This window comes from Anneissia japonica, unplaced genomic scaffold (genome assembly GCF_011630105.1).
Source record: "Anneissia japonica isolate Jap-2015-1 unplaced genomic scaffold, ASM1163010v1 scaffold287717_len1600092_cov198, whole genome shotgun sequence".
Taxonomy (NCBI): Eukaryota; Metazoa; Echinodermata; class Crinoidea; order Comatulida; family Comatulidae; genus Anneissia; species Anneissia japonica.
In genome coordinates this window covers 165449-191602 of record NW_022755469.1, presented here as the reverse complement: position 1 = coordinate 191602, position 26154 = coordinate 165449, and the positions used below count along the sequence as shown (strand labels likewise).

Genomic DNA, 26154 nt, shown 5'->3' with positions numbered 1-26154 from the left:
ATTTTTTAAAAAGATGAATTTTCAAACTCATGATGTACATTAAGTTTCAAGAATTGATAAATTAAATTGTATTACTTGGGGTTGAAAAGGCCTATGCCAAATTTAATCATGTGCCCTTTAAAATACAAACACATTGATAAAGGTATGTGCATCCCATGGTTGACTTGACCCCTTCTGAAACATCTAAGACGCATTTCGATTTGTTTTTAATTATTTCACATTTTAATGTGGCTCTTATCTTTTAGCTTGCCAATTTAGTAACTGTGCTGTCAACTATCTTTGTTGATTTGAAGTATTTCTTCAAATGTGAATCAATATTTTTCAATATGATGCTAAAATAACAGGATGCCTGGTATTGTAAAATCGTTGGTAGACAATTAATCAGTCCGATGGATATAAGGCGCATAATACAGCTGTCTCGTGAATAAAGGAAAAGTAGGCCTACTGTCTAACGATATTGTTAATAGACGGTAGACAATATTTTTCTTATTATCTCTAAAAAAAAACCCATATTCTCTAACGCCTTTGCTCGCTTATAGATCGGCAATGCTTGCCTAGCAGTCTAACTAAACTAAAACCCTCGATTGTATGCCCTATCGTTAATATACCAGAATGTAGAGTAGGGCGACTATCAAAGAGTTAATTGTAATGTATAGAGGGCGCTCCAGTCAATACATCCATTATACATTGTTGTGAAATGCCAAGTTCTCAGTCAACGTTGGTATAGCAATAAACAGGTATGAATAGCCAATTAATAGTTACTCATCATTCATTTTAATGTTTCCCAAGTTTAGTAGATTGTCATCTGAATAAGTTAAATACTAATTAGTTCTGGCTAGCCTAGCCCACTTTCTTAAAATTTACTGCCAACTACAAGGAAAGGCCTAACACTGCAGTAGGCTAGGCTAGGTAGGTATATCGTGGAGTAAGCAGTCAGTCACAGCATAGCTCCGTGGTGAAAGTGTGATTAACCGGATTAGCTAGGGTGTAGGCTAGGAATAGGATATGTTTCGACGGCATCAGCTCGGCCCTTAACCAACAGTAAAGTACATTAGTTTGTCATATACTGTACATTGTAGAAATGGATGGGTGGTTATAGCAGAATATTCTTTGTCTTATTTTTTTTTTTAGAACACGCATAGCCTGGCCTACAATTTTGTAATAATGCTGTTTTTGTAATTGTATGTCTCAAATGTTGTCATGTAAAATTTTGTAGTTAATTACTCAATTGATACTTAAACTGAATTAATATTTCTGATTTGTTTTACTCATTTATTTACTTTGTCATCTAGGGGAAAAACACAAACTGGCCTAGGATGTCGTTATTTAAATAAAATTTTTAGCTTCTCCCTAACTTTGAATGAACATGAATAGGGGTACAATAAAATTAAATAATGAAATTCAGCTCTGTTTGATTATTTTATTGGGAAAATCCCTGTACAAATAGTTGACCATCCAGGCACCATCATTTCCTGCATGAATTGCCCATCCCATAAATTACCGACGCCCACTGCCACTTATGCAACAAAATATATCTATTTATATTATATTCTTAATCTTACTCTTCTTATCTTAACATAGGTTAATAATACAATCTAGAGGCCTATGCTTCTAAATGTAGGCTGGGCATACCACAACACACATCACATCAGCCAGACCCTGGCCCAGCTTTTTCTATTCTTTTTCTACCTAGGCCCTAAGCTAGGTAGCCTCGAAAATTGAGACCAGGCCCTGGGCTAGGCTACCCCTCCTCCTTTTTCTAGGCTAGGCCGGCCTGGTCTAGCCCATCTTATTCTTACTAACCTATACTCAATTGATATTGTAATTCCTCATTAAATCATTGTTTTTCTAAGATTAATCGTTATTATGTAGTTAAATTATTGTTGTTTATCTTTCTAGTAACTATGGATACTCGGACTCCAACATTTGTTATGTTTGATTCAAGTGCTCATCAAATGAAATGGGGCCAGCACATAATGGACAGTCTTCAATCACTGCGAGAAGAGGCTTTATTCTGCGACATTAAGATCAAAGTTGAAGAGCGGGAATTTCCTGCGCACAAAATTGTTTTGTCGGCAGCAAGTGAATATTTCCGTGCCATGTTCACAGGTGGACTCAAAGAATCCTCGCAAGATATGATTGAATTTCAAGAAGAGACCGATGTCTGTGCCGAGTCTTTTGAATTGATTCTCAATTTTGCGTATTCTTCGCATCTTGCATTAACCCCAGAAAACGTATTTGACGTTCTTGCTGCTGCAAACCATTTGAGTATGCCCATTGCAGTTACACAGTGCATTGATTATATCGAACACTGCTTCCTTCATGAAAAGTTCAACTTTGAGGATTTTCTAAAAATATCTGAAATGGCAAATAATTTTGATTTGAAAAGTCTACGAGAGACAGCTGATAGGTACATCACACGGAACTTTGTAGAGGTTTGCGAGACTGAAGATTTCTTAGAATATATGACGGCGAGACGCTTAGCTAGTTTTTTGCAGAAAGAAGACTTGGCTGTTAGTGGAGAATATCCGGTATAAATTTAGATTTCAACTACTGTACATTTACTGTATTTTACACTTTCCAGTGAACATCTAGCTCTTTTCACTAATCATTATGAACAATAGCACTCATACACAATATGCTGCCTGTGTTGTGTTCCTTCTTGTTTGTTCTGACTTAGCAATGTTTATTGTTTAAGATTCAAGATTCATTTATTGACTTGTCCATAAAAAGTACAAATGTATATTAAAATGGCAATTTTTTGTTTGAATACACACATTGCCAAGTACAAAAATAGAGCATGTTAAGATATTAAGTAAACTTTACTTTTGTATTCATCCTTTTAAGTTACTATCTTAATGATTGTTTTTTATCTTTTCTGAATATTAAGATTTTGAAAGCTGTTATAAACTGGATTCGACACGACAAAGAAACCCGTTTACATCACTCAGCCATGCTCCTTAAGAAGGTACGATTAGGGCTGCTGACGGCACAGGAGATTGTAGAAGCATTTGATCGAGACATTTTAACAGTACCTCAATGTAAACTGCTGTATGATCAGCTGATGCAACACCATGCAACGGCAAAGGCTGTTACGGGACCGCTTTTCGCTCAACTTCCACAGTTGTTTGCACCAAGACTTTCTTCAAAGGTATGTCTAAAAGCACATTTTTTTTATAATTATAAACCATATGATTCCTCCCCATAAGTTTTATTCTGGGATCTTGACCAGAGGTCATGGGCAAGTCCCCTTTTTCAGACCCCTTGTTAGACCTCCTGTTGACAAATTTCTGGCCACCACCACCACCAGATAATCTAAATTTTCTTGCTTTCATTTCTAAGCCTATTTGTTTAATTAACTGTATATACCGAACTAAAAGTTGATACTTTAAAAGTTTTCAATTTGAAAGTTTGAATGACTTTCTCATCTATTAACAGATTGAATGAATGATACAATACAATAGGCTGGTAATGATTGTTTTCTTTGTAGACACTTAAAATTCTGTTTATTTTGTCTTAGTCTATGGTAGCAATTGGAGGACACACATCGATGAGTTTCGTACGGCAGTATAATGCAAATACCAAAGCATGGGAACCTCTAAAGAACTTTGCGCAGTTGCCATATCAGACAGTGATCAACCACACCGCTGTTGTAGTCGGTGAACACCTATTCATCGCAGGTGGTGAATACATCAACTCTGGTAAAAATGCCACCAGGAACTACTTTTTTGTCTACAATGCAAAAGGCAACAAGTGGTCCAGTTTGCCACCCATGAAAGTTGAGAGAAAAAGTTTCTCACTAGTCCATCACGAAGGATTTATCTATGCAATTGGTGGCCTTGATAAAGATGATAACCCACTTCGTTCGGTGGAGCGTTACGATCTTGCTCGCAGTAAATGGGTTTGCGTCGCTGCATTGGATGAAGCCCGCTACAACACAACCGCCATTCTATTCCATAACAAGATCCATATTTTCAAAGGACACGGTCAGGTTCGCTACACTTGTTTCGATCCAGAACTCAACTCATGGTTACCAGAGAAACGATTAGGATTAAATTCAAATCGACAGGTAGACTTGTACATCAAAGATGAGAAACTCTACTCTGTGTGTTACAAGTCCGTGCCAAGTAGGGTGTATGGATCTCAACAATGGGATTTGTGTCCATCAGTAGTGGAGCATCTGTTGGATGAATCTGGCACAGTCCATTCAGGAATGTACATCTCCCAAGACCAAAGTCTTATACCAGAGAATGGTATTGGTGCGTTTAGAATTGGCGATAGGGTATACTTCTTTGTGAATGGCTTCTGTTTTGATAGCCATCTAAGTACAAGTGCTACTCAGGTGTATGATATTGAGTTGGAAGACTGGGAGACGCTCTGCCATGGAATAAGTGGGGCGGCAATCTCTCTGTTGCCTCTTCGTCTTGGGTTATTAACCCATTAACACACTTTTAAGATTCATTTCATCAAATACAATGTATGGTCTCAATTGAATTCCAAAAGAGAAAATTACTTTACAACCCAAAATTAAAACAGTTTAAAGCTCTGTCCAAACTATCAAATTTCATTTGACAAAGAACTGGTATATGCCCATATATAGTCATGATGTGCCTATATATGATCATTATATGATGTCATCATTACCATATTTAGGCATGTCACATGTTTTTGTCAAATAAAATTGGATAGTCTTGACAAGGCTTATTAGAGTTGAAATTATGTTCGGCATTATATTAGTTGTTGTGGATAAACAAATGTATTAATTTTTTTTTTTTTTTCAAACCAACAATTTGATTTGTGTCATAAACTGGACACAACCCAAAATCATCGACAGAGAAGCTGACACAAATGCCCGATGTATAAAAAAAAAACTATGAATCCGGAGATGAGGGCGCCCACTACCTAAGTGAAGTATATGACAGAATTCGACCTCTAGGGGTCAATCTTTCTAGTGACAGATAGTCTGTAGTGAAAGGAAAGTGAAAGTGGTTAGTCGAAGGTTAGTGAAATCAGATTGTTGGTATGAAAACAATAATTGTTAATACCTGTACTGTACATTATATTAGTTGAATTGTGTCGTTATAGGTTGTAGCCATACATCCACAGTAATTTATTTTAATGGTCATATAGACTTGTGTCAAACAGAAAGCGGACATTTCAGGATGATAATATTTGTCCACAGGGAAAAAAGGGGGTCACTAAAGTGTACTGTATTATGTGAATATATGGACTGTTTTTACTGTGTTAAGCATTGAGATTCAAATTTTAATAACAGTATAAAAATAAGTATTGAAAATATTAACTTCTATGTTATATGCAAGTTTTAGAACATTTCAGTATTTACATAGTTGCTATAATTGTAATAGTTTGTTTTGAGTTAAATTCAAGCTTCCGTTTCCTCTAGTACGGTAATTAGTTTAGTGATTCTGTGGTTTAGTTCTACGTTGAAGTAAGATATCTTCTAACTGGAATATTAAGTGTTTTTCTGTGGCCTGATTCCTGAGAAACTAAAAGATGATTATTGTTTATTGAAGACATAATTGTAGTTAATTGTATTAAAAACAGGAAATTATAAAACAGAAATTAGCCAACATCAAAACAGACTGAAGAATGGTTTCACTCAGCAGTGAGTAGAAAATATAATTTAATAAGTTGATTAAAAATTGTAATAAACCTTTCTTGGCATGTTCCATTTTAGTTAACTGTATTTATTTTCTATGTATCCAAAAGCAATTGTCAATTACAAGATGGAATTATGCCAAAATAAAACTTTTTGATGCCCAAGCTCATCTCAAAATTCTAGAGTCGGTGTTTTTTTCTTGCTGTCTCTTATACACATCTAGATGTGTATAAGAGACAGGTCATAAACTGGACACAACCCAAAATCATCGACAGAGAAGCTGACACAAATGCCGGATGTATAAAAAAAACTATGAATCCAGAGATGAGGGCACCCACTACCTAAGTGAAGTATATGACCTTTTTGGACAGAATTTGACCTCTAGGGGTCAATCTTTCTAGTGACAGATAGTCTGTAGTGAAAGGAAAGTGAAAGTGTCAAGGATAGTGAAATCAGATTATTGGTATGAAAACAATAATTGTTAATACCTGTACTGTACATTATATTAGTTGAATTGTGTCGTTATATGTTGTAGCCATACTTCCACAGTAATTTATTTTAATGGTCATATAGACTTGTGTCAAACAGAAAGCGGACATTTCAGGATGATAATATTTGTCCACGGGGAAAAAAGGGGGTCACTAAAGTGTACTGTATTATGTGAACATATGGACTGTTCTTACTGTGTTAAGCATTGAGATTCAAATTTTAATAACAGTATAAAAATAAGTATTGAAAATATTAACTTCTATGTTATATGCAAGTTTTAGAACATTTCAGTATTTACATAGTTGCTATAATTGTAATGGTTTGTTTTGAGTTGAATTCAAGCTTCCGTTTCCTCTAGTACGGTAATCAGTTTAGTAGTGATTCTGTGGTTTAGTTCTATGTTGAAATAAGATATCTTCTAACTGGAATATTAAGTGTTTTTCTGTGGCCAGATTCCTGAAAAAACTAAAAGATGATTATTGTTTATTGAAGACATAAATTTGTATTAGTAGGCTATAGTTAATTGTATTAAAAACAGGAAATTATAAAACATAAATTAGCCAACATCAAAACAGATTGAAGAATGGTTTCACTCAGCAGTGAGTAGAAAATATAATTTAATAAGTTGATTAATGATTTTCTATGTATCCAAAAGCAATTGTCAATTACAAGATGGAATTATGCCAAAATAAAACTTTTTGATGCCCAAGCTCATCTCAAAATTCTAGAGTCGGTGTTTTTTTCTCTTTTTTTTGCAAAAATATATATTTTGAAGAATTCGAAATACTTTTATGCTCTTTCAAAAACCCACTTTCTGAGTTTTAAATAATAATTTTGTACCTTAAAAATAGTAAGACCATGCTTGAAGAATAACATGGCCATACTGTTTTTATTTTGACTTTTATAAAATCTAAAGCACAAACGAAACTAATCTTATAAACAGCATCATCATGTAATTGGCGTCGGCATTTAGTCATTCCTCAACAAATAGGCCACCTTCATTTCTTCAGCCCCACCTTGGTTTGGGTTTTCAGTAGGCCCTGCACAAAATTTCATACTTCAGATATACAATCTTCCATTGTGACTAACTCGTAACCTGAGTTTTCAACAAGGTAGTCAAGTAAAAATACAATGATCATATATGAATCTGGGTGGTCAGTGTTTAGACTAAGAACACCACCTTTTGATGTCACTAGTTGGTCGTTGATCATGCGTAGTGCTTTCGGCACGCGTTCAACATCACGGTATTTGTAGTACTTGGCAACAGTTAGCAGTGGCTCTGTAATGAAATTAAGTTGCTTTTGTAAAGAGATGATAATGATAGTAATAATGATATTAATAATAATAAATAAATGAGGATGATGAGAGATGATGACGATAAAGTCAAATAGTTTTGTCTTGCTAATCAGTAATTTATTGGCAACATACACATGACTAACAGTACATACAATGTCACAGCAAGCTATTGGGACAGTCCCACACAATTTTCTATTGGGTCCACAAAGAATGGGTCCACATTTTTAAAAATGTTCAATTTTATGCAAAAATGAATCTGCTTTTTGAAAAAAAGGGTCCATATTTGTCATATTTTGCATAAAATTAGTAAACCTTTAAGACAATGGGTCCATATTTTTCACACTTTTTGCGTAAAATAGGTCAACTTTTAAGAAAATGGGTCCACATTATTCGAATTTACACATAAGTGGGTCCACCCCGTTACTGTCCCGCAGTTTGAAAATCCTGGCTACGGCATTGAGTACATATTATGTAAAAAGTAGTTTCTTTACAAGAATAATTTTTACCGTAAGTTGGTGGAAAACTTGAACTTGGTTTAATTATGCGCCACTCTCGATGTCTTCCTTGCCCTCGTATAATATCTGTTACGTCACAGGGTGGCATATAGAACCTGGTAACCACACCAATCTCCTCCAATCGTAACTCGGCACTAATTCCTGCCTCTTTAATCCAGTTACCCATAATCATTTCTGCATGACCATGGGGATATGGATGGTTACCCCGTATGCCTATCTCAAATCGGCTGGCCCAAGACTCTACAAGGGACGGGTACTCCTCCACAAAGTCGCCGTACACGAAGAGAGTGACCGGAATTTCGGGTTTATATGCCATCACTGTGGCAATCACTTTCTCTGCTAATTTTCTGTTCATGCCTACTTCAATGGCAATAGCTACTTTTTGTCTTTTATCACCAGCGGTACATATGCTATAGACAACACCAGGCTTACCAGATGTGCCCGGCGGTACCTTTTGAGAGAGCACACATTAGTTATCATCATCATCATTGTAATAATAATAATTATAATTTTAATAATAATAAGTATTATTATTATTACTATATTATTAATTTAATTTATTGATAAAGCTATTGTATGTTAATGCTTTTGTTATTGTTTTCAATTCATATAATCATTATCATTATATATTTTTATCGTTATCTTCACCTGCCATTATAATAATTAGGCCTTATGACGTACAGTGTTTAGGCGAATTGGAATTTTAGGCAACAAACTAAATTACACTTAAATATTGCAAACAACTGTGCTATGTTCATCTTTTGAAGGAACGTTGTAGACTTTAAAACGCCGCCTACCTTTATTGGGTGGAGTTCCCCGAAGTCGGAATACGTTCGATATTCTGCACCCCATTGTTTCAATTTCATTGCCCTTTTTTCAACTTCATACATAATGGAACGTTTCGTACTGGCGGCCATTTCGATTGGTTGATGAAAATGATACTCGCCATACAGCCTACAAATTTAAAAGTTAATCCAGTATAATTTTAACAAAAGCATGACCGCTTCGATACTAAAAGGACACCCATAAAAGTATTACTTACTTAAGGTAAGGCTTACGTGCGTAGTTTAAAAAAATATATAGTTATATGATACGATATTGATAATCTCAATGATTATAATAATGATATGTTGAAAATAGTACTTCTCTAATAATAATATATATTGCTAATTAATTTATGGATGATGATGAGTATGACGGCTGGTTAGGATGATGATGATGATAGATCTTACTTATCGATCCATTTAAAAGTTCCGTCCTTCAACATTTTCTTGAAAATCTCAAATTCAGCACCCTCTACGTCCAATTTTAGGATAACATAATCCTCAATTCTTGTATTCGTTTGAATCCACATAGAGAGGTCGATGGTGGGAATGCGTCGACGATGACTCAGCTTTCGTTTGCCACCGGTTGTAATGTCAGCTTTTTCAAATCTATCAACATAAAGTGTCCCACCTCCCCACTGCATATCTATTCCATTATTTTTTCCCTTATTTGGCGACCAAGCAGATTCCGTGTATGCCGTCATACTGCCTATTTTCAAAGAAAAAATACAGTTTTCTATTCTCACATGGTTTATTATTCATTTCATTACTGGTAATAAATTAGCGGTAATTAAGTTGGTAGTCTGTATCAGTGTTGTTCAACGCATATACAAAGAGGGTGAAATCAGTTGCCTCCAATAGGATTCAAAATATTTTGTACACTGCTTACCATTCTGTGACGTCACACCGACAGGGCAGTGAAGCACGTGGTTGGAGTATGGCTTGAAATATGGCGCCAATCTCTCATCGATTTCAAATGAGTGAATAATAAAATTCTTCCCATCAGGATACGTTTCGCGAAAGAACTGTACTGAGGATGCCACGTTTGCTCCACAGTCAAGGAATATCTTCCTCTGTGTTTGTGTTTTCCTAATTAAAAAAACATCCTACATGAAGTCATATGGTAGCTTGATGCCTATCAAATAGCTAATAAAAAAATCACCAAAATTCGTCAAATATCCGTAGTTTTTAGGAGACTGGGCCCCCACCAGTGGCTCCTAGGCGGCCCCTGGCCCCCAGGCAAAGCGAGGCTCGCTTCGGTCGCTTGCCCCCCCCCCCCCTTGGGGGTTTTAGCCCCTCCTGTCGGGCAGATCTTTGCGCCGTCATTGCCCGTCGCCACCCCGTAAATCTTCCCCCTGCAATTATTAACTCATTATTTCTAACAATATTTAACAAATTTACTGTTTGCAATGCCTTTTAGGTATTTATAAAAGTCGTGGGGGGAGACACCTCAGTCTCATACGCTTGGATTTCCTGCAAACTCTAAGGTATACTCGCTGTGTCCATGGCATCAAATGTTGTTAAAGAATGAAAGTGTCTTACTTTTGGCCAGATTGAGTCATGAGATATGCCTGTCTCTTATACACATCTAGATGTGTATAAGAGACAGTAGCCCCTCCTGTCGGGCAGATCTTTGCGCCGTCATTGCCCGTCGCCACCCCGTAAATCTTCCCCCTGCAATTATTAACTCATTATTTCTAACAATATTTAACAAATTTACTGTTTGCAATGCCTTTTAGGTATTTATAAAAGTCGTGGGGGGAGACACCTCAGTCTCATACGCTTGGATTTCCTGCAAACTCTAAGGTATACTCGCTGTGTCCATGGCATCAAATGTTGTTAAAGAATGAAAGTGTCTTACTTTTGTGGCTCTGGTTGATTTTCCTGTGGCTGGTTTACTTGTAGGCCTGACTTTTTAATGCTAGGGAACAAAGCATGAGATAGGGATATCAAATAATATGCAGTATTAACAATATCAGCAAGGTAGCACTGTACATAAGTTACTGCTGCGATTCAGGTACATCTTCGTGAAATTGTTTTACAAGTTATTCTAGCGGAAACTCATCGTTCATGCTGAGATGAAAATAGGCCTATTTTTGAAAAAAAAGGGCCTATTTATTATAAGATTATTTTTAGCTTAGTCGACTAAACTGGTGGTGCCACTGTGTGCGCGCTGAACCGTGGAGATATCTAGGTCCCCGGTTCAATTCCCATCGCTGCATGCTCTTTTTCAGCTGGAGGGCTGAAATGCAAGTTACGATAGCGCACCGTCTTTTCGGATGAGGCGTTTAAACGTTTGGTTCCGTGTGCAATTGGGCCCATGTGCACGTTAAAAAACGCAGTAGGGCCTACCGTAAATTCTCGAATAATCGCTGCTCTCGAATAAACGCCGCTCTCGAATAAGCGCTGCGGCGCTTAATCGAGAATATAATTATACTGTATTACGCTGTGTGTAGAAACACTTTGAGAAACAGGGTTTTAAATACAATGACACAGTGTTAAAGTGAACAAATAATAAAATAAAGACAAGCATTTCTTTATAAACGTTTATTTATGATAATAAGACCTATGATAGACTACAGGAATATGTGAAATAGGTACAGGCCTAACATGGGAACGGGTATGGAAAGCGCCTCGCCAATTTGTTTTTAACAAATAAGCGCCGCACTGAAGCTTCCAAATAATATAAGCGCCGCGGCGCTTATTCGAACATTACGGTACACTCTTCGGGAAAAGAGTAGGGGATTGTCTCCGGCAATGTCACTGCCCATTCACCACCAAAGTACCCTTTGGAAATAAGTCTTCTTCAGACTTTCGTAGGTTATCCTATTTTTACACCGATTAAGTCATTTATATTAGCAATATCAAATAGATGAAATCAAAGACTTACCAAATATCAATGTGTGCATGTTACGTGTGTGAGCACTTTTAAACTTGACTATATATGATGGGCCTACCGGGCTCTGTTAGTTCTGTATTACAATTAATGGTACTTACATCGTAACGACTTCTGCATATTGCAAGCTGGGTTTCTTAATCGCTCGTAACTTCGAGTTATAAGTATAGAAAATTGAGAGTAAGCCAAATGGAACCAACACTAAAACAAGTAGGCATGGCAGTCTATTTCTCAAGCGACCGGTTTTCATTTTGAATAACGACCGGTAGTTTTACTTGTGAAGTCGGAGTCATCGTAAAGGTTGAAGTCCATGACCCTATAATTAATTGATTTTTAGATAGAGTTTGGACCCGGTCTCATTACAGTAGTTTAATAGCTTGTAGACAAATGCCTCCTAAATCACACAAACACGACACGATTGATCAAAGCGTACGTGTTGGATTTAACGAGGTTTCAATATTAAATTTGTTTACTTTATGAAAAGGTCGAATATAGGCCTAACCTTTTTCAATAGACTAGATTGAGTCATGAGATATGCTACAATTTTGTTTGAGTATTCGTTATGATTTAGATTATACATGCTGTTAATAATGAGCTACTCAGGCGCGGATCCAGCGGTGGGGGGGGGGGCATGTGGGCCCGTGCCCACGTCAGTCAAGCCGAAATATAAAATAGAGGGTGACAAAATTTGAGTTAAGGAGAGGAAGAGCTAAAAAGGGAGTGCACCCATGAGTTCATTGGCGATACAGCAATGGGCGAAAGGAGAGCTCGATTTTTTACCAATTATTGGTGGGGGCTAAGGTGATCGTGGCGGCGTGAACTTCATATTGTCTCCCCTCCCCGTCAGAAAATCTCTGGATCCGCCCCTGGCTACTGTATATTATTCGTTTTACTTGCTTATGTTATTGCGGACCCAGTCTGATGGATTTTAAACTCTCTAAAACACGACGACCACATGGAACCGCATACAAAAATATTTAAAATATACATCATGAGAGATTTGTTTAATAAGGCCTATATATACTGACCTTTATACACTGTAAGTATAGCGATAATTGTCCAAATTTTGGTTAAGATTGATAAATATACAGGTTTTAACATCGTGTTTTAAGAAAGCGTGAACTCACGCACTGCTCAATCGGTGAAATAAAATAAAACTGTATCTCAATGAGAAAAAACTTGTAACTTTAAGGGAAACAACAAAACTTTAATAAATGTTGTATTCTAAATCAACGAAACTACATAACTGTAGTATGCCAGGATATGCTTACCTGCGTTCTTTGTCGACGGATTGGCGTTTAATAATTAATTATTATTAGGACGTTAATGTCCGCCTGGATCCGCCCCAGTGTTCAAATGATGTGCCTATACAACACTGTATACCTCTGGTCAGACGCTGGCTTGTAAAATGTACAAAGGTACTTATAAGCGGGTGGTTACACGGTATTCAATTTCTACACGGCTGACCAAATATTGAAGCAAATCAAAACATCCAAAGGTTTTTCACACCAACGGCCGACGTAACGGTTCCTTACATTTATGATTATCCCGATCAAATTGATTTCCTTCAAAAACACCCTTTTAAAATCGCACAGACAGTGTTGAATTAAAAACAAAAACAAGACTAAACAAACAATTACTTTTTTCTTTTGCGTTATTATTATTGCGATATTTTACGTAGAAATGTTAAACCAGAAAGCACGAGGCATTAAAACAACTGTATGTACATGACGTGTTCTCACAATAAAATTCTTTTCTTCTATTTTCGCCCACTTTCGTAATAAATATTTAGTGAAATTAGTTACTCTCGTTACTTTAAAACATTTAGGCCTACAATACATTATCAACTATCGTTACTTCTAACAATATTTATCGAAAATATTGTTTGCATTGTCTTTTGGTATATATTTTATTTAAAAAAATAGACAATCGGGAGAGTTTCATCCACTACATACTCGGCTTTCCAGCAAACTTTTCGGGAGTAAGTACTTGCTGGCGAAGCTTAGGATTTACATAGGCGGCCCTGGATGTCGTTTGGAAAGACTGGTATTCCTCTCTCAGACTAGGAGGATCAAGCTCAGGTTGAGCTGTGTTGTACGCACGGGGTGCGCGACCTGAGGAGAAAAAGGTACCAAGTTTTATAAGTTCTGCGCAGTATTGGCCTACTGTATATTATACTTTAATATATTTATATTTATATCACATTAATTTGTTCAAAGTGAAGATGTTTACAATGAATTCAACATTTTGATTTTTTTAAAACTTACTTGCAAGGTGTAGTAGTTCCTTAGGAACAGGCTTGTGTTCTTTTTCATAACTTGCATTATATGTTGTACCAAAATAATGATCAAACTTAAGAAAAATAAAACAAAAATACAGCAAAATGATTTTATATATTATAGTTGTTTTTCTGACATATTTGCCTATGTTTGCATTATATTTGAATATAAATCATCATTATCATATTCATCTTCATCAACATTATCTGTTTGGCATCACCATATTCATCATTATCATCATCATCATCTTTATGAACACACCATCACACGTATAGGACTAGGCCTATCACTGTTATCATAAATATTATTATTTGTAGGTTATTACCTTGCTATAAACATTATTATTCGTAGGACAGGTCAATCACTAGTAAATGGGAGTTGGAACAGGGGAGGGAAGTATTGTATTTCGTTTTAAAGAATAACCTCTCTCTGTTAAGATTTTAGTTAGATCTGTCACAAAAGATAATAATACTGTAACAATATGAGACAGCACGACAACTACGCCCTCATAGAGGTGTTGAACATTGAACAGCAGTACCCAGGCTCTGGGATAAATAAAACATAAAAAATACAAACGTTACGAAATACTCATCATATGGAAACTCAACTGTCTCAGATGATCCAAAGATTGAATGTACTTCTCCCCTATACAATAGCGGATCCAGGAATACGAAAATAGAAAGGGCCCAGGAGGAAACTTACGTTTTGCAGATAAGTCCCAGTACTCACTTTCAGACTTGTGTAGGCCTCACTTTGTTCTTATTTTTCCAACTTTTCAAATTTTCAATTGGACCACACCCAGGGGCGGATCCAGAATTTTTCAAACGGGGGGAGGGGGAGGGCACAACATAGGCCTATTCATAATAAATAAGTGAGAGCGCTAATTTCAATATATGCCTTAAAATTTTAAATTTTCAAGTGGCAAACGTGGAGGCGGGGGACACCAAGTGCCTCTACTGGATCCGCCCCTGACCAACACCCACCTACCTTGAATCCACATCTGCTATACACACGTTGAAGTTTGTCCACTCTGTTTCTGTCACGTACGTATTTGTAATTAATTTTTACTTCGATTTGTTAATAAATTTATTCATACTAATATACTAATTATTGTATAAAGCGTTGATAGTATCAAGTGCGTAAATAATATTTCGACATGATGGTACCGATATTGAATAAAAATGTCTTGCACAATACGGACACCATTGGAAGCCTGTCTCACACTAAATATAGGCCTAATGATTTAATACCTAATAGGACCAACCCAGGCCGACTCAAGGAATAGGGGAACATATCTTTAAAAATTTTCGTTGAAAATTATCGTAAGTAAAATTATAATTCATAACCACAAAAAGAAAGATAAGAAATAAGAAATCCCATCTTACGGTATTATTTAATATAAAAAATTAATGAAAAACCAAAATGCAGCCCAAATTCTGACGCGGCAATAAGCCAAAGTGAGTCCTCTATCGGCGCGATTTGATGTGCGCTATTACTAATTTCAAGATTTACCTTTTATATTGTATGTAGGCTGGCATTGTTGCTTATCCGGTCGTTAGCACGGATATTGGGAGCATGTTTAGTTTACGTATGTTTTATCAAATGATTTGCAAAAACAAAACGATATGCGACATACTAACAGTACCTTTCAATAAAGTTCTGTGTGCGTTGCTTGAAGTTTTGGTCAGAACTTCGGTAGGTAAAAATATGGAAGAGAAAGTATTTTATCTTGATGTCATTCTTTTCTTACCATCTTTATTAACCTAATATTTTCCTCTAGCCCCTGAATCCACTCTGCGAAGAAACCTAATGCGCCCTACACCCACGGAGAACTTATATTTTCTATCTAATTCAATGTATAATAATCAATAATACAAAATTCCCTTTAATTATTTTTAAATTAATTGTTTGATATTTTGATGTAAGTGTAGCTTTATTAGATAATATTTGGATTTAGTTCTCTGGTGAAAATACATTTTGATTTATGTGTGTCAATTTGTTTTTATTTAGTGTTCATTTTATAAATTCAGTCGTTTTAGTCTTTTGCTGGTGACTGTCTTATTGAAGCTTATGATCATGCATTGAGTTCTCATGCTAACTACCAACACTTATCGATTCAGTTTAGAGACAAATCATTACAAAAATAAAAATCCAAACTGTAGGGCCTTTAATTTGATACAGCCAAGGCCGCGAATAGATATATTCCCGGGCGGCGGTGTGCGCAAAACCCCAAACCGATGATGTGTTCCGATCCTCCTCATTTTTATTCCGTCGACGCGACTCTTCGTTTTCGAATAACTTACGAAAGCAAATTGATTCTGCATGCCCAGGGTAGTAAAAACTCATCTTCATTGAATGAGCCGCCGTCGCTATCAGCTGATTCGCTACTCCATCTGTCAATGGTTGACCCACGCTTAGCGTAGTAGTAGTAAGCCATTTGTAGCGTACTAAGCAACAAGAACTATTTTGAAATCGGTCGCTGATTGGCTGGCATACTAATCGTGTTTATTTCATGTCATTGACAAGGCACTCATGACGTTCATACTTCGAACTACGCCGGAAGTGCCACTATTTTTCTGTCTAATAGCCATTAAAATTAATCGAAAAACACACATCATCTACATATTTGTATTCTAAAGCATACGTTTTATTTTCAGACGCCATTTTTTGACAAGCAATCCTGTAATATTAAGACGCGACTTCCTAATAAGCATACAATGGAAAAGCACAGGGTCATGTCAAACCTTGCCTGAGCAATAAACAGCTCGTCAGATTAAATCAATATCTTTAGACCAATTAGAACGTAGTCTCTTGAATAAATTAGATCTCGTGCTTTCTGTTTGACCAATCAGCATTCAGAAATCGCATTCGCTTATGCTCATTCACCTTTTTTAGGGATTGAACAGCGCGACGTGTAGTGAAAATGACGGCATCTTTCAGTTTGTTTTACTTCAGTTCTGTTTTATAAAGGTAAGTTCAACTAATATCCAATGCTTAAGCTGATTATTTGGCCATAAGAATAAACTTTTTGTATTTTTAATTAAGTTTCTTAGTATATGCACATAGTTTGTGGTGTTTTTTCAACCCCCTGCTCCATGCGTCAGGGGTCCTTTTCGTTCATCGTCACAACACACTACCACACACTATTGTGTGCCGTGTAGGCGATCTATTTTTTAAAGGGAATTACCGCTTCCTTTCTGTCTGTTGTGCTACACATAGTTATTTCGCAATGCTTTGTCATCATATCGAATTCATCATAATTGCATCATGAAGCTTAGCTTTGATTGTCACTAGATTATTTTGTTTTTGGATGAAATTATTAGGCCCAGTTTATTAAATTTCCAAGTGGTAAATACATTTCTACTAGCCTAAATAAAAAATATCGGTCAAAAGGCAGCCCCAACCAAAGTAAGCAAGGCACTTCCAAGCAAGGCAGCCCACCCTCTAATTTATAAAACTGTGGCCTCCGATTTTGTAGCACAGCACCCTGTCAACAAAATGTGCAGGCAACCAACTGGACATTGTTAAAAAGCTAGGGCTAGGCTAGGTAGTAATAGTATGATTAGGCCGATTTTGTTTTGCTACAAAAAATCCAATCTGCCAAGACGTGTATTAAGTCATATTATTCTGTCTGAAATTGATAAAAGTCAGGGGCCAGCTTATCTAATCTACTGTAAGCCAGGCCTATATATATAATGATATTTAATATTATTAATATTAATTATTTTAATAGGCCTATCCTAGGCCTATGCCAAACTGTATAGTAAGGCCTGCGCGGGGAATATATCCTCCTCCTGAAAAATTTGGCCTAGAAATCCGTTGGTGCATTGCAGAAAATAAGGGCTGATTTTCACAGAGATTTTGCCGAAAATTTGACTTTGACCAAGCCTTAATATAAGCAATTCAATTATGCTGCAATTAGGATTCCGCACACCTATTTTCCTTGTGGTTTTCCGCGCAAATCTGAGCTGATTTTTTGGGTATCCTCTGTGCAATTAAAAAACTTTACAGTAAGGTGCCTATGCTAATGACATATTAAACTAGTTAGAGCCTACCCTGGACTCCTCCTAAGTGCATGCAAGACATTAACTGTTTTATTTAACTAAATTCAGGTTTCAAGCAGGCAGGCCTAGGCCTACAGTAATCCCAGCAGTGGAGCTTAGTATCAGAACTGTATCTTCATCATTTTTTATTGACTGCCAAGAATACTTTACAGTAGGCCGTAGATGTCAGACTTCTCAAGTACCACGAACTTCCGTAGTTAGGCCTATTTTCTACGGAAATTTTGCCTAATTACGGACATACAGAAATTGACAAAAAATTTATCGTAGCCCTAGACCCATAAGTAAATAGGTCTACAGTTCAGAACAAATGAATTTTCCATCAGAATCTTTGGTTACATTGTCCCTAGACAACTCATACTTGTCGGATTACTGATAAATTGTGGTGAAAACTAAGAAAAAGTGGCCGAAAAGCTTCACCCTGTCCTGTTTGTTTAAAGTTCCACATGGAATTACAGACAATCGGGCCCAAAAAACGGTCGGGGCCCGGGACGATCGGGTCCATTTTCAAAATAATTTTAACTCCATTCTTATATCTTGCACTCAAGGCAAATTATTGGGTGGTGCTACAGAAATTTTTCATTTACTATGAAAATCTGAAGACATAGTTACAGAAATGCATCTTCTTGAGAAGTCTGAGATCATGCTGAGATGTACAGTAGCAGTAGGCCTAATGTATTTTTAAGGTTTCACTTTACCTATGTATTAATATAATTTCCAAAATTTATTTGCAAAAGAAGAACCATCAATACTTATTTGCATTGTTTTCGTAGTCTTCATAATTTGTGGTGTTAGATAGTATATGACATGCCCAGACTTGCATGGTCCTTTGTTATGTTAAGGTCATCACTTTTTGTATTGCTAAACTGTATTATTAAATCTGCACAATTTTTTCATAAATTGGCACACACATGATTAAAAACTCCTGTATGCTTTTAAGCAGACATTGTGCTTACTGTACATTAGCAAGCATAACTGCTAAGCACAGCCACCATAGGCTTATTTAGTAAATGTAGTGATTTAAGTACCCAATCAATAATTTCTGTTGCATGATATCATTCACATCTATGTAAGTAGCCCTGCACTTGCCAATTATAGAATGGAACAAGGACTGTCTTATAGACTATGACTTAACGAGTACTACAGTAGAGTTATTTTTAAGTTGTAAAAAAATAAATAAAAGACACAAATATGTACTATTGACATTTTAAGGGCATTTTTAAAAGCCCTGCTTGGCCAATTTGGGCCCATGGTCCTGGCAAACAAAAATGGAGATAAATATCTCACAGGGCCCAAGTCTTTAGCCAGTAAGAGTCTAAGGTGTTATGTCACTGCCTACTTATTATTTGTGTACAAAATTGTATCAAATGCCTTTTATAATTTTGTTTATATAGACAGATATTTAGCAGTACTATAAGTGTACCTTTCCGTGTTTGTCAGGCCAACGGAGGCCAAGTGTAATTCCTATTTAAATTCCAGCAAACAAGGTTTAGGGCTCTAGCCTGTTGTAATCAATAATTGAACCAATAAGAATTGTCGTTAAGCGGATTGCTTTCAAAGTGCTGGGTTGAACTCGCATAAATAAAGTTTTTCTCCAACATCTTGACTTCCAAGTTCCCATTGAGGATAGATAGTAGAACATCACATTCACATTCCATCGTTCTAGTGATGATTCAGTGGCTAAATTATTTAACAGGGGGTATGACCATTTTTGACAGAAGTCAGCAAGGCTCTATGGGCGAAGCCTTGGCGGGCTGTCAAGGCGTAGCTTGTTGGCTGTTAAAAAAAAAACTAATTTAAGAATGCTTGTACCTGTGCAAAGAATTTAAAAAAATGAAAAAAGTTTCAGCACCTTTAGTCTGACAAGTCTTGGACTGTCTGAACATGTGGCCTAATCCCCCTGTCAGCTTCCCCCACCCTGTCAGCTTCCTCCACCCCATATCAAACTTATTTTTAAACTAACGTCTTCATTGTAACATATAATATAACAGTAATTATCAATGTGGCCAGAGCTACCCATGGAATTCAAAACCCCAGCTCCAGCCATATTCCCCCTCCCCAAGTCAGTCCCAACATGTAATTTAATAATAAAGTTTTCTTTCAACATTTGTTGCTATTCAAATGTTACCAACACTTACTGTATACAATATTTGGATGGATTTGCATATTTTAAGTCTAATTTAATATGAAACTGTCATGGTTTAAGGTGAATCCAATACTGTATTTAAGTTTTGAATACTATTAAAAAACTTATTTCAAAATTTCATTTTACTAACTGGAAACTACTGTACTGAACAATTAAGGATGCAAACAAGACAGAATTTAAGTTTGCCAATTTGCTCATTTGTATTGGAGAGTTTAGATTTTGTTTTCTAAAACCAAAGTTGCCTCATCTTTCATTGCAACATCCAGAGTCTTATCTGAGTATTGATTTGGAGATAACTGCAAGTACAACTTTACATGTCAGAACAATGATAATTGATCCCTTCATGCTCTGGGCTTAAGTGGTGCATGTTTGGCGGCTTAAGTAGTTAGTGCATATCATGGGGTCCAATATGCTAATGAGTACACCTCAGTACAAGGTATTCTGCCTACTTCAGTTTGAGGTGAACTGGTCAATCTATAATTAGCTAATACTGATGTATTTGATTTTTCTCATTTGTATTCTGGTTAGTGTTAAGCAAAAAAAAAGATATTTTTGTGTTTTCCAAGTCAGACCTACAGTACCCTGTAATGAAAATATAGAGAACCTTGGAAAAAAAAAAAAAAAAAAAAATGTTTTTTTTTTTTTTTTCATGGAGCAGCTTGAAATACATGGACAGTGTTTGAAAATGCACACACCCCTGGACTGGTGCATGAAAAAAACTGGGCAATTTCAGGCCATGTTAAGGTGTATTGAGATGAAAACATATTTAGTGTGCATTACGCAAAATAGAAAAAAAAATAAATAAAAAATAAAAATCGCTTTTTTTGTTGGTCTGAGTTGTGGCCAACGAAGAGCTTTGCATGTATGACGTGGCATAAGTGCTACCCCACCCCCTCCCCCCATTTGGCTCCGCCATTGTACAGAAGGTGGGTGGAGGATGGATACCCTGTGTGTTACATTCAACATACCTGCCCCAACTATTTAGCAAAATGTACACTCACTACTATACATATTTGAAGTTCTAAATTTGCTACAGTGTATTGAACATTGGCACTTACTTAGTGAACATTATTTGATTCCAAGTAAATTATGAGAGGAAATGTAGTTATCAATCAATTATCAATTTACTTTTTAAATGTAATGTGATCACATGATATGATTCATGCGGAGGATGTGTATCCTGTAAGAACGCATAGTATGCACGTATTATATTATGCTCCTGCTTTTTTTATTCTTTGCCACCCTTTTGAAAATATTCCGCTTCGTTGAGGTTTTGAAAGTTGTTGCTTGAATGCGTTAACATAAACTCCAGATAATCGTGCAATATTACTTTTTAACTCACGTTTTAACATTTTTTTTTTTTTCAAAATTTTATTTTTATTTTTTTTTGAGTAGATGCTTTTGGTTGAACTATTTTGCTAAATTAGAATTAAGAAGTTTTTTCCCGCCCTCCTATGAATTAAAAAAAGAATTTTGCTAAATAAATTTATAAAAAAAAGTTTGCCTTATTCTTAAAAGTATATTCTCGACAATGATGCGAGTATTGAAGTTTACGTATTCAATCAGAACAATAATATTGGTTGAATAAAGTTTGTTGTTGATCGTCCTATAATTTAATATGTTAATCTTATATGGTACTTGGTACTCTCCCCTTTTTTCTTGCCTTGTAGTATTTATCTAGGCCATGTTTCCAAGTCTAGTGGAGAAGCAGTTTCCTCTAGTTTTTAAAAAACCGTGGGCGTTCTAAAGACACGTAACCTTCTAACAAATTAAATACTGGTCAAAATATTGTAATTAACATCACATGCCTGGTACTGTATGGGTGGATAGACTATGGTGCAGTCAGTTATTCACATTTTTTTTTTCTTTTTATTCCGCTCTCTAAGTGTACAAATATATTATTTAACATACTGTATCATTATTGTTAATTACTGTATACTTAATGAAGTTACGCATACAAATCTGTTTTTCGACAACTTATCTTTATCACAATGATGTTTGAGTGCTCGTTTGAAAACTTAATAAGGTGTCAGCCTTGCCTACATCTTGACGATGCTGTTGATCTCTGTTTACGATTCCTAGCAGCAAACACAGTTCTGTATCACATTTTCATCTTTTTCATTGGCCAATTACTTGGGAATATTGAGTGTTGCCTAAGAAACATGTTTTATTTGTTTTAGCTTGATTAATATTTGTTGGTACTGTATTAACTAATGTCCCTTGAAATGCTCTCTGATTTTACAAGCCGATAAATAAAACAATTACTGTACTTTACACTTTTACATTGTCATTCAGAAATGAAATTATTTTGATACAATAGTTTTTTTATCCTGAGTGTTTCACAGGATGTCGTTTTAATATCTATTTATTCTACTTTTCCAGGAACTTTTAAATGATTCATGTTAGCAGTTTTGATGTCAGCGGTTTAGACTTCAAATCATGCCCTTGGTTACTAGAAAAAGTGAAAGACAAAAGCGAACAAAAACTGGAGTGGAAAACAGTCGTTCACCCACATCGCTTACAACAGAACAAACTCATACATTCGATCTGCAATCCAAAGTATCCAATGGAAAGCTAACTGCCAAAACGTCATGCCCTAAAACAAGAGAACAAATTGATGCTGTTGCAGTACCAGTCACAACCACATCGCACGATTACTCCGTGACTGATTTGAGAGATAAAGAAGACAAAGCTGTCGTACATACCAAAGATATACCAATAACAAAGCGACCAACACAAACTCCAGAAATGACTCCTCCATACAAAAAGATCGCACTTGATCTGAAAGAATTTCGGAACCAACGGGTACTTGCAAAACGCGGCATCACATACACATCAGCCGTTATTAAAAATTGCAGGCAGAACAGAGACATAAGTGTCCAGTTTGAAAAGGACAAACAGTTGATTGATTTTGAAGATGTTTTTTCTAGTGCAAATGTTGGAATTGTTCGTGATAGTGATCCCGATAAAAATGAAATCACGATCGGTTTACGTGTAATCGCCCAGGTCAGCAAAGACCAACACATGTTTTGTGAAGGTGTTGTAGAAGAAGTTAAAAATGCAAATCCGTGGTTTGCACGCATTAGCTTTACGGGAGAAGTAAGTAATTGTTTTCAAATAACGGAACTGTTAGTGCCCTTATCCAAAATTCGTCTTCTCAAAACTCCATGGCAGTTAGGAAGTCCAGCGATGACTGGAACTGTTCGACAACTTGTTTACAGCCCACAACTGTCAACGCGCACAGAAGAGAAGGATGAGGAAACTGATAGTGCTTCTGAAGGTTCCGATTGCGAGCTACAAAAAGAGGACATTCGTTTTGATAAGGAGCCTCACTTAATTGGCAAATCTCCTTCAATAACACCAGAAGTTGCAATGGCTACTTCCTCTCCATCAGTAATGGGACGGCCACATCACGCTTTCAGTCGGCGGCGGCATGCAAGCAACCTTAGCACAGCCTCATCCTCACACTCTATCTCTCCAATATCTCCACCCGCCAAATACAAGAAGGGGGACGTTGTGACCACACCGAATGGTGTCCGCAAAAAATACAATGGTAAACAGTGGCGGCGCTTGTGTTCGAGAGAGGGCTGCAGCAAGGAATCGCAGCGTCGAGGATATTGTTCTCGTCATCTATCAATGCATGGAAAAACTCTTCGTGGAGAACTTTCCGGTGACTGTGATGCCGATTGGGAAAACATGTCGCATGGCAGTGGCTCTCGCAGCTCCAGCGTAGCAAGAACAGGTAAGCTATTTATTTTAATAGATGCCTATGGTATTACAAACCATCTATGAAATTTGTTTTTAAAAAGTTTTTAAAATTACAGCTTGAGTTTCCAAATTTATAGACAAACTTATTATATTCTTTGATCTGCATGACAAGAGAGTATGGTAAATAAATACAGTAGTGATGGTATTTTTAAATTTTTTTAACGTATAGTGTCTCAAAAAAATGTTGTTTTTTGGTATGATGGTTCATTTAGAAAAATGAACAGACGAAAAGCAGATCACATGCAACCAAGATATGTACAGACATTATAAAGCCTTCATGCCTGATATCCTGAGGTTTGTGAGACAACTTGTGAAAGCTAGCTAGAGCTAGACAGCATAGCAGACACGATTTATGCTGCGTGAGTCTTGAATGCAATTAATAGCTGACTGAGCAATATCAGCTCAGACGCTCAGACCATCACTGAGCGTCTGCAGCAGACAGGAATTACGAATCCACCTACGGTATTTTCTGCAATTGTACAAATACATTCAATTTCATTTTGAGGGCCAGAATTTCTAAAAAATATAGTTAAAAATATTTTCTAAAATTTTTATATCAAATTAATAAAAATAATAAAAATAGTGTATATATACTATTATTATTTTTATTAATTTGATATAAAAATTATAGAAAATATTTTTAACTATATTTTTTAGAAATTCTGGCCCTCATATATATATATATATATATATATATATATATTATAGAAATATAAATATAAAAATAATACAGTAGTATAAATATAAAAATAATACAGTAGTATAGAGTGAATGCTTTGTACAACAGCATATAATCAACAATGAATAAGTAATACAAAAATAAAGTATGTGATAATGTAAAATAATATAGTGAAGTTAATATTCTACCATACAGTAGTTTTAATATAAGTTTGCACAATGTCCATATAACCTTCTTTTCTTTTATCCAAACATGCTTTGCTATACCTACAGTAGGAAAACTGGATTCATAGACTAGGTAAAATAACAGAGGATTATTAATTCTAAAGGGTGCATCTGATAGTAAATTACACTTCTGCGTGTAATTTAATGTTGAAGTAATATACTAAAAATAGACATTAGATCGCCTGATTTGAGGTTCAGTTCAGGGACACTGGAATTTGTAGCATTAGGAAAAACAAACCAATACTGTACTTAGTAAAAACATGTATTAGTAGGTTACAATGTGTTTGCTTTGTATTGCATCAATTCATTGGAATTATTTGTGACTCACATTTTACACCTCTGAAAAGTGTATGTCCGCTGAAATATATTCATAAAAATCAATTTTGATGTAAAATACAGTATTCATTATGAAATAACTTGAAAATGATCATCTTGAACATAGAAATTAATGTATGTAGAATATTTTATCCCTGATAAACTTCATTTATCATTTTATCATTATCGAGTAAAAAACACACACTTTTTTTAGGTTCACTTTATGGTCTCAATCGCATAATCAAGAGCTCAATCACCAAAGCGCATAGAGGCTTTTTCGCATGATGCCCTATACAAATCCAACTATTATTATTATTATAGTCAATTATTTTAACTAAAAATGTAAACAGTTTTTAATCAAAGCCCATTAGTTCTTAATTATATTTTTGTAGAATGTTATTTAAACATTTAGTAATTTTATGATCTTTACATTGAATATTTTTTGTGTAATGTATTTCCTCTGAATTTGGCTTCAATAAAAAAAATGCCTACTCTACCTGAGTCTTTTGATTCCGGCATTGTAAGCTGGCCGTCCATGGGATTCTATGACCATTATTAGATCATACAAAATGGATGTTTGCCCTACTGTACCTTACGTGTTAGAATACTGAATGCTCAGTACGTCCAAATGCTTACGAAAAAAACTTTTGGGTGGCAATCGAACCAACGACCTCCAGAAAACTAGCCTTGTGTCTAAACCACATTACCACCGAGCTTGCGCTTGATGGATAGCGATGAATCCGATCCCTATGTAATAGTGGGTACTGCAATGCTATTTTTATAGATTTTTTTTTTTTTTGTGTCAGGAGAAATAATACAAATCGATGGTTGCCCCACCTGACCTGTTTTGCAATGCTCAGTACGTTACCATATGCTTGCAAATAAAATCTTGCAAGTGAATGTTAGATCATGCAAAAAAAGTTGTTGAATTCCATATTAATACTGAGGATCATAAAATTATATGTACAGTTATGGCTTGAGTTTACAGTATCTTGGTTAGACAAGCTTGGTATATATTATAAGATTTTAACCCCAGAACCTT

At 35.8% G+C, this 26154-nt stretch overlaps 3 protein-coding genes across 5 annotated transcripts in view; 2 read left to right on the top strand and 1 right to left on the bottom strand.

Annotated features, from left to right (window-relative positions):
* Positions 1-639: 639 nt before the first annotated feature.
* Positions 640-6831, top strand: LOC117123468 (kelch-like protein 20). Of its 2 annotated transcripts, XR_004447856.1 has the most exons (5): positions 640-737; positions 1900-2531; positions 2891-3151; positions 3521-4799; positions 5861-6831. XR_004447856.1 is itself a non-coding variant. In XM_033269391.1 (4 exons), the coding sequence occupies exons 2-4, from the start codon at positions 1905-1907 to the stop codon at positions 4442-4444; spliced, it is 1812 nt and encodes a 603-aa protein (XP_033125282.1). In that variant the 5' UTR covers positions 640-737; positions 1900-1904; the 3' UTR covers positions 4445-5797. The 2 variants fall into 2 exon arrangements, 1 of the variants encoding a protein (XP_033125282.1); XM_033269391.1 differs by lacking the exon at positions 5861-6831 and having other exon boundaries at positions 3521-5797.
* On the bottom strand, positions 6710-13575 carry LOC117123469. 2 transcript variants are annotated; one of them, XM_033269393.1, is made up of 8 exons: positions 12912-13575; positions 11742-11956; positions 10606-10665; positions 9634-9833; positions 9153-9453; positions 8718-8874; positions 7912-8371; positions 6710-7388 (listed from the first exon to the last, which is right to left on the bottom strand). In XM_033269393.1, the coding sequence occupies exons 2-8, from the start codon at positions 11888-11890 to the stop codon at positions 7162-7164; spliced, it is 1554 nt and encodes a 517-aa protein (XP_033125284.1). In that variant the 5' UTR covers positions 11891-11956; positions 12912-13575; the 3' UTR covers positions 6710-7161. The 2 variants fall into 2 exon arrangements, with proteins under 2 accessions (XP_033125284.1, XP_033125283.1); XM_033269392.1 differs by having other exon boundaries at positions 11742-13575.
* Positions 13576-16761: 3186 nt separating this feature from the next.
* The window catches only part of LOC117123445 (protein capicua homolog), a 30454-nt gene continuing 21061 nt past the window's right edge, over positions 16762-26154 (top strand). Inside the window, exons 1-2 of the mRNA XM_033269359.1 lie at positions 16762-16889; positions 22509-23868. Coding sequence (XP_033125250.1) covers positions 22566-23868 — 1303 coding nt within the window. The 5' untranslated portion in view covers positions 16762-16889; positions 22509-22565. The remainder of the gene's footprint in view (positions 16890-22508; positions 23869-26154) is intronic.

What these genes read in the sequence shown, in the direction of transcription:
- LOC117123468 (XM_033269391.1), top strand. Translation starts at nt 1,905, where the DNA reads ATGGATACTCGGACTCCAACATTTGTTATGTTTGATTCAAGTGCTCAT. An exon ending in CTGTTAGTGGAGAATATCCG is followed by an intron (nt 2,532 to 2,890) that starts GTATAAATTTAG and finishes CTGAATATTAAG; the next exon opens with ATTTTGAAAGCTGTTATAAA. An exon ending in CACCAAGACTTTCTTCAAAG is followed by an intron (nt 3,152 to 3,520) that starts GTATGTCTAAAA and finishes ATTTTGTCTTAG; the next exon opens with TCTATGGTAGCAATTGGAGG.
- LOC117123469 (XM_033269392.1), bottom strand. Translation starts at nt 11,890, where the DNA reads ATGAAAACCGGTCGCTTGAGAAATAGACTGCCATGCCTACTTGTTTTA. An exon ending in CGGTGTGACGTCACAGAATG is followed by an intron (nt 9,454 to 9,633) that starts GTAAGCAGTGTA and finishes CTTTGAAAATAG; the next exon opens with GCAGTATGACGGCATACACG. An exon ending in AAGTTTTCCACCAACTTACG is followed by an intron (nt 7,389 to 7,911) that starts GTAAAAATTATT and finishes ATTTCATTACAG; the next exon opens with AGCCACTGCTAACTGTTGCC.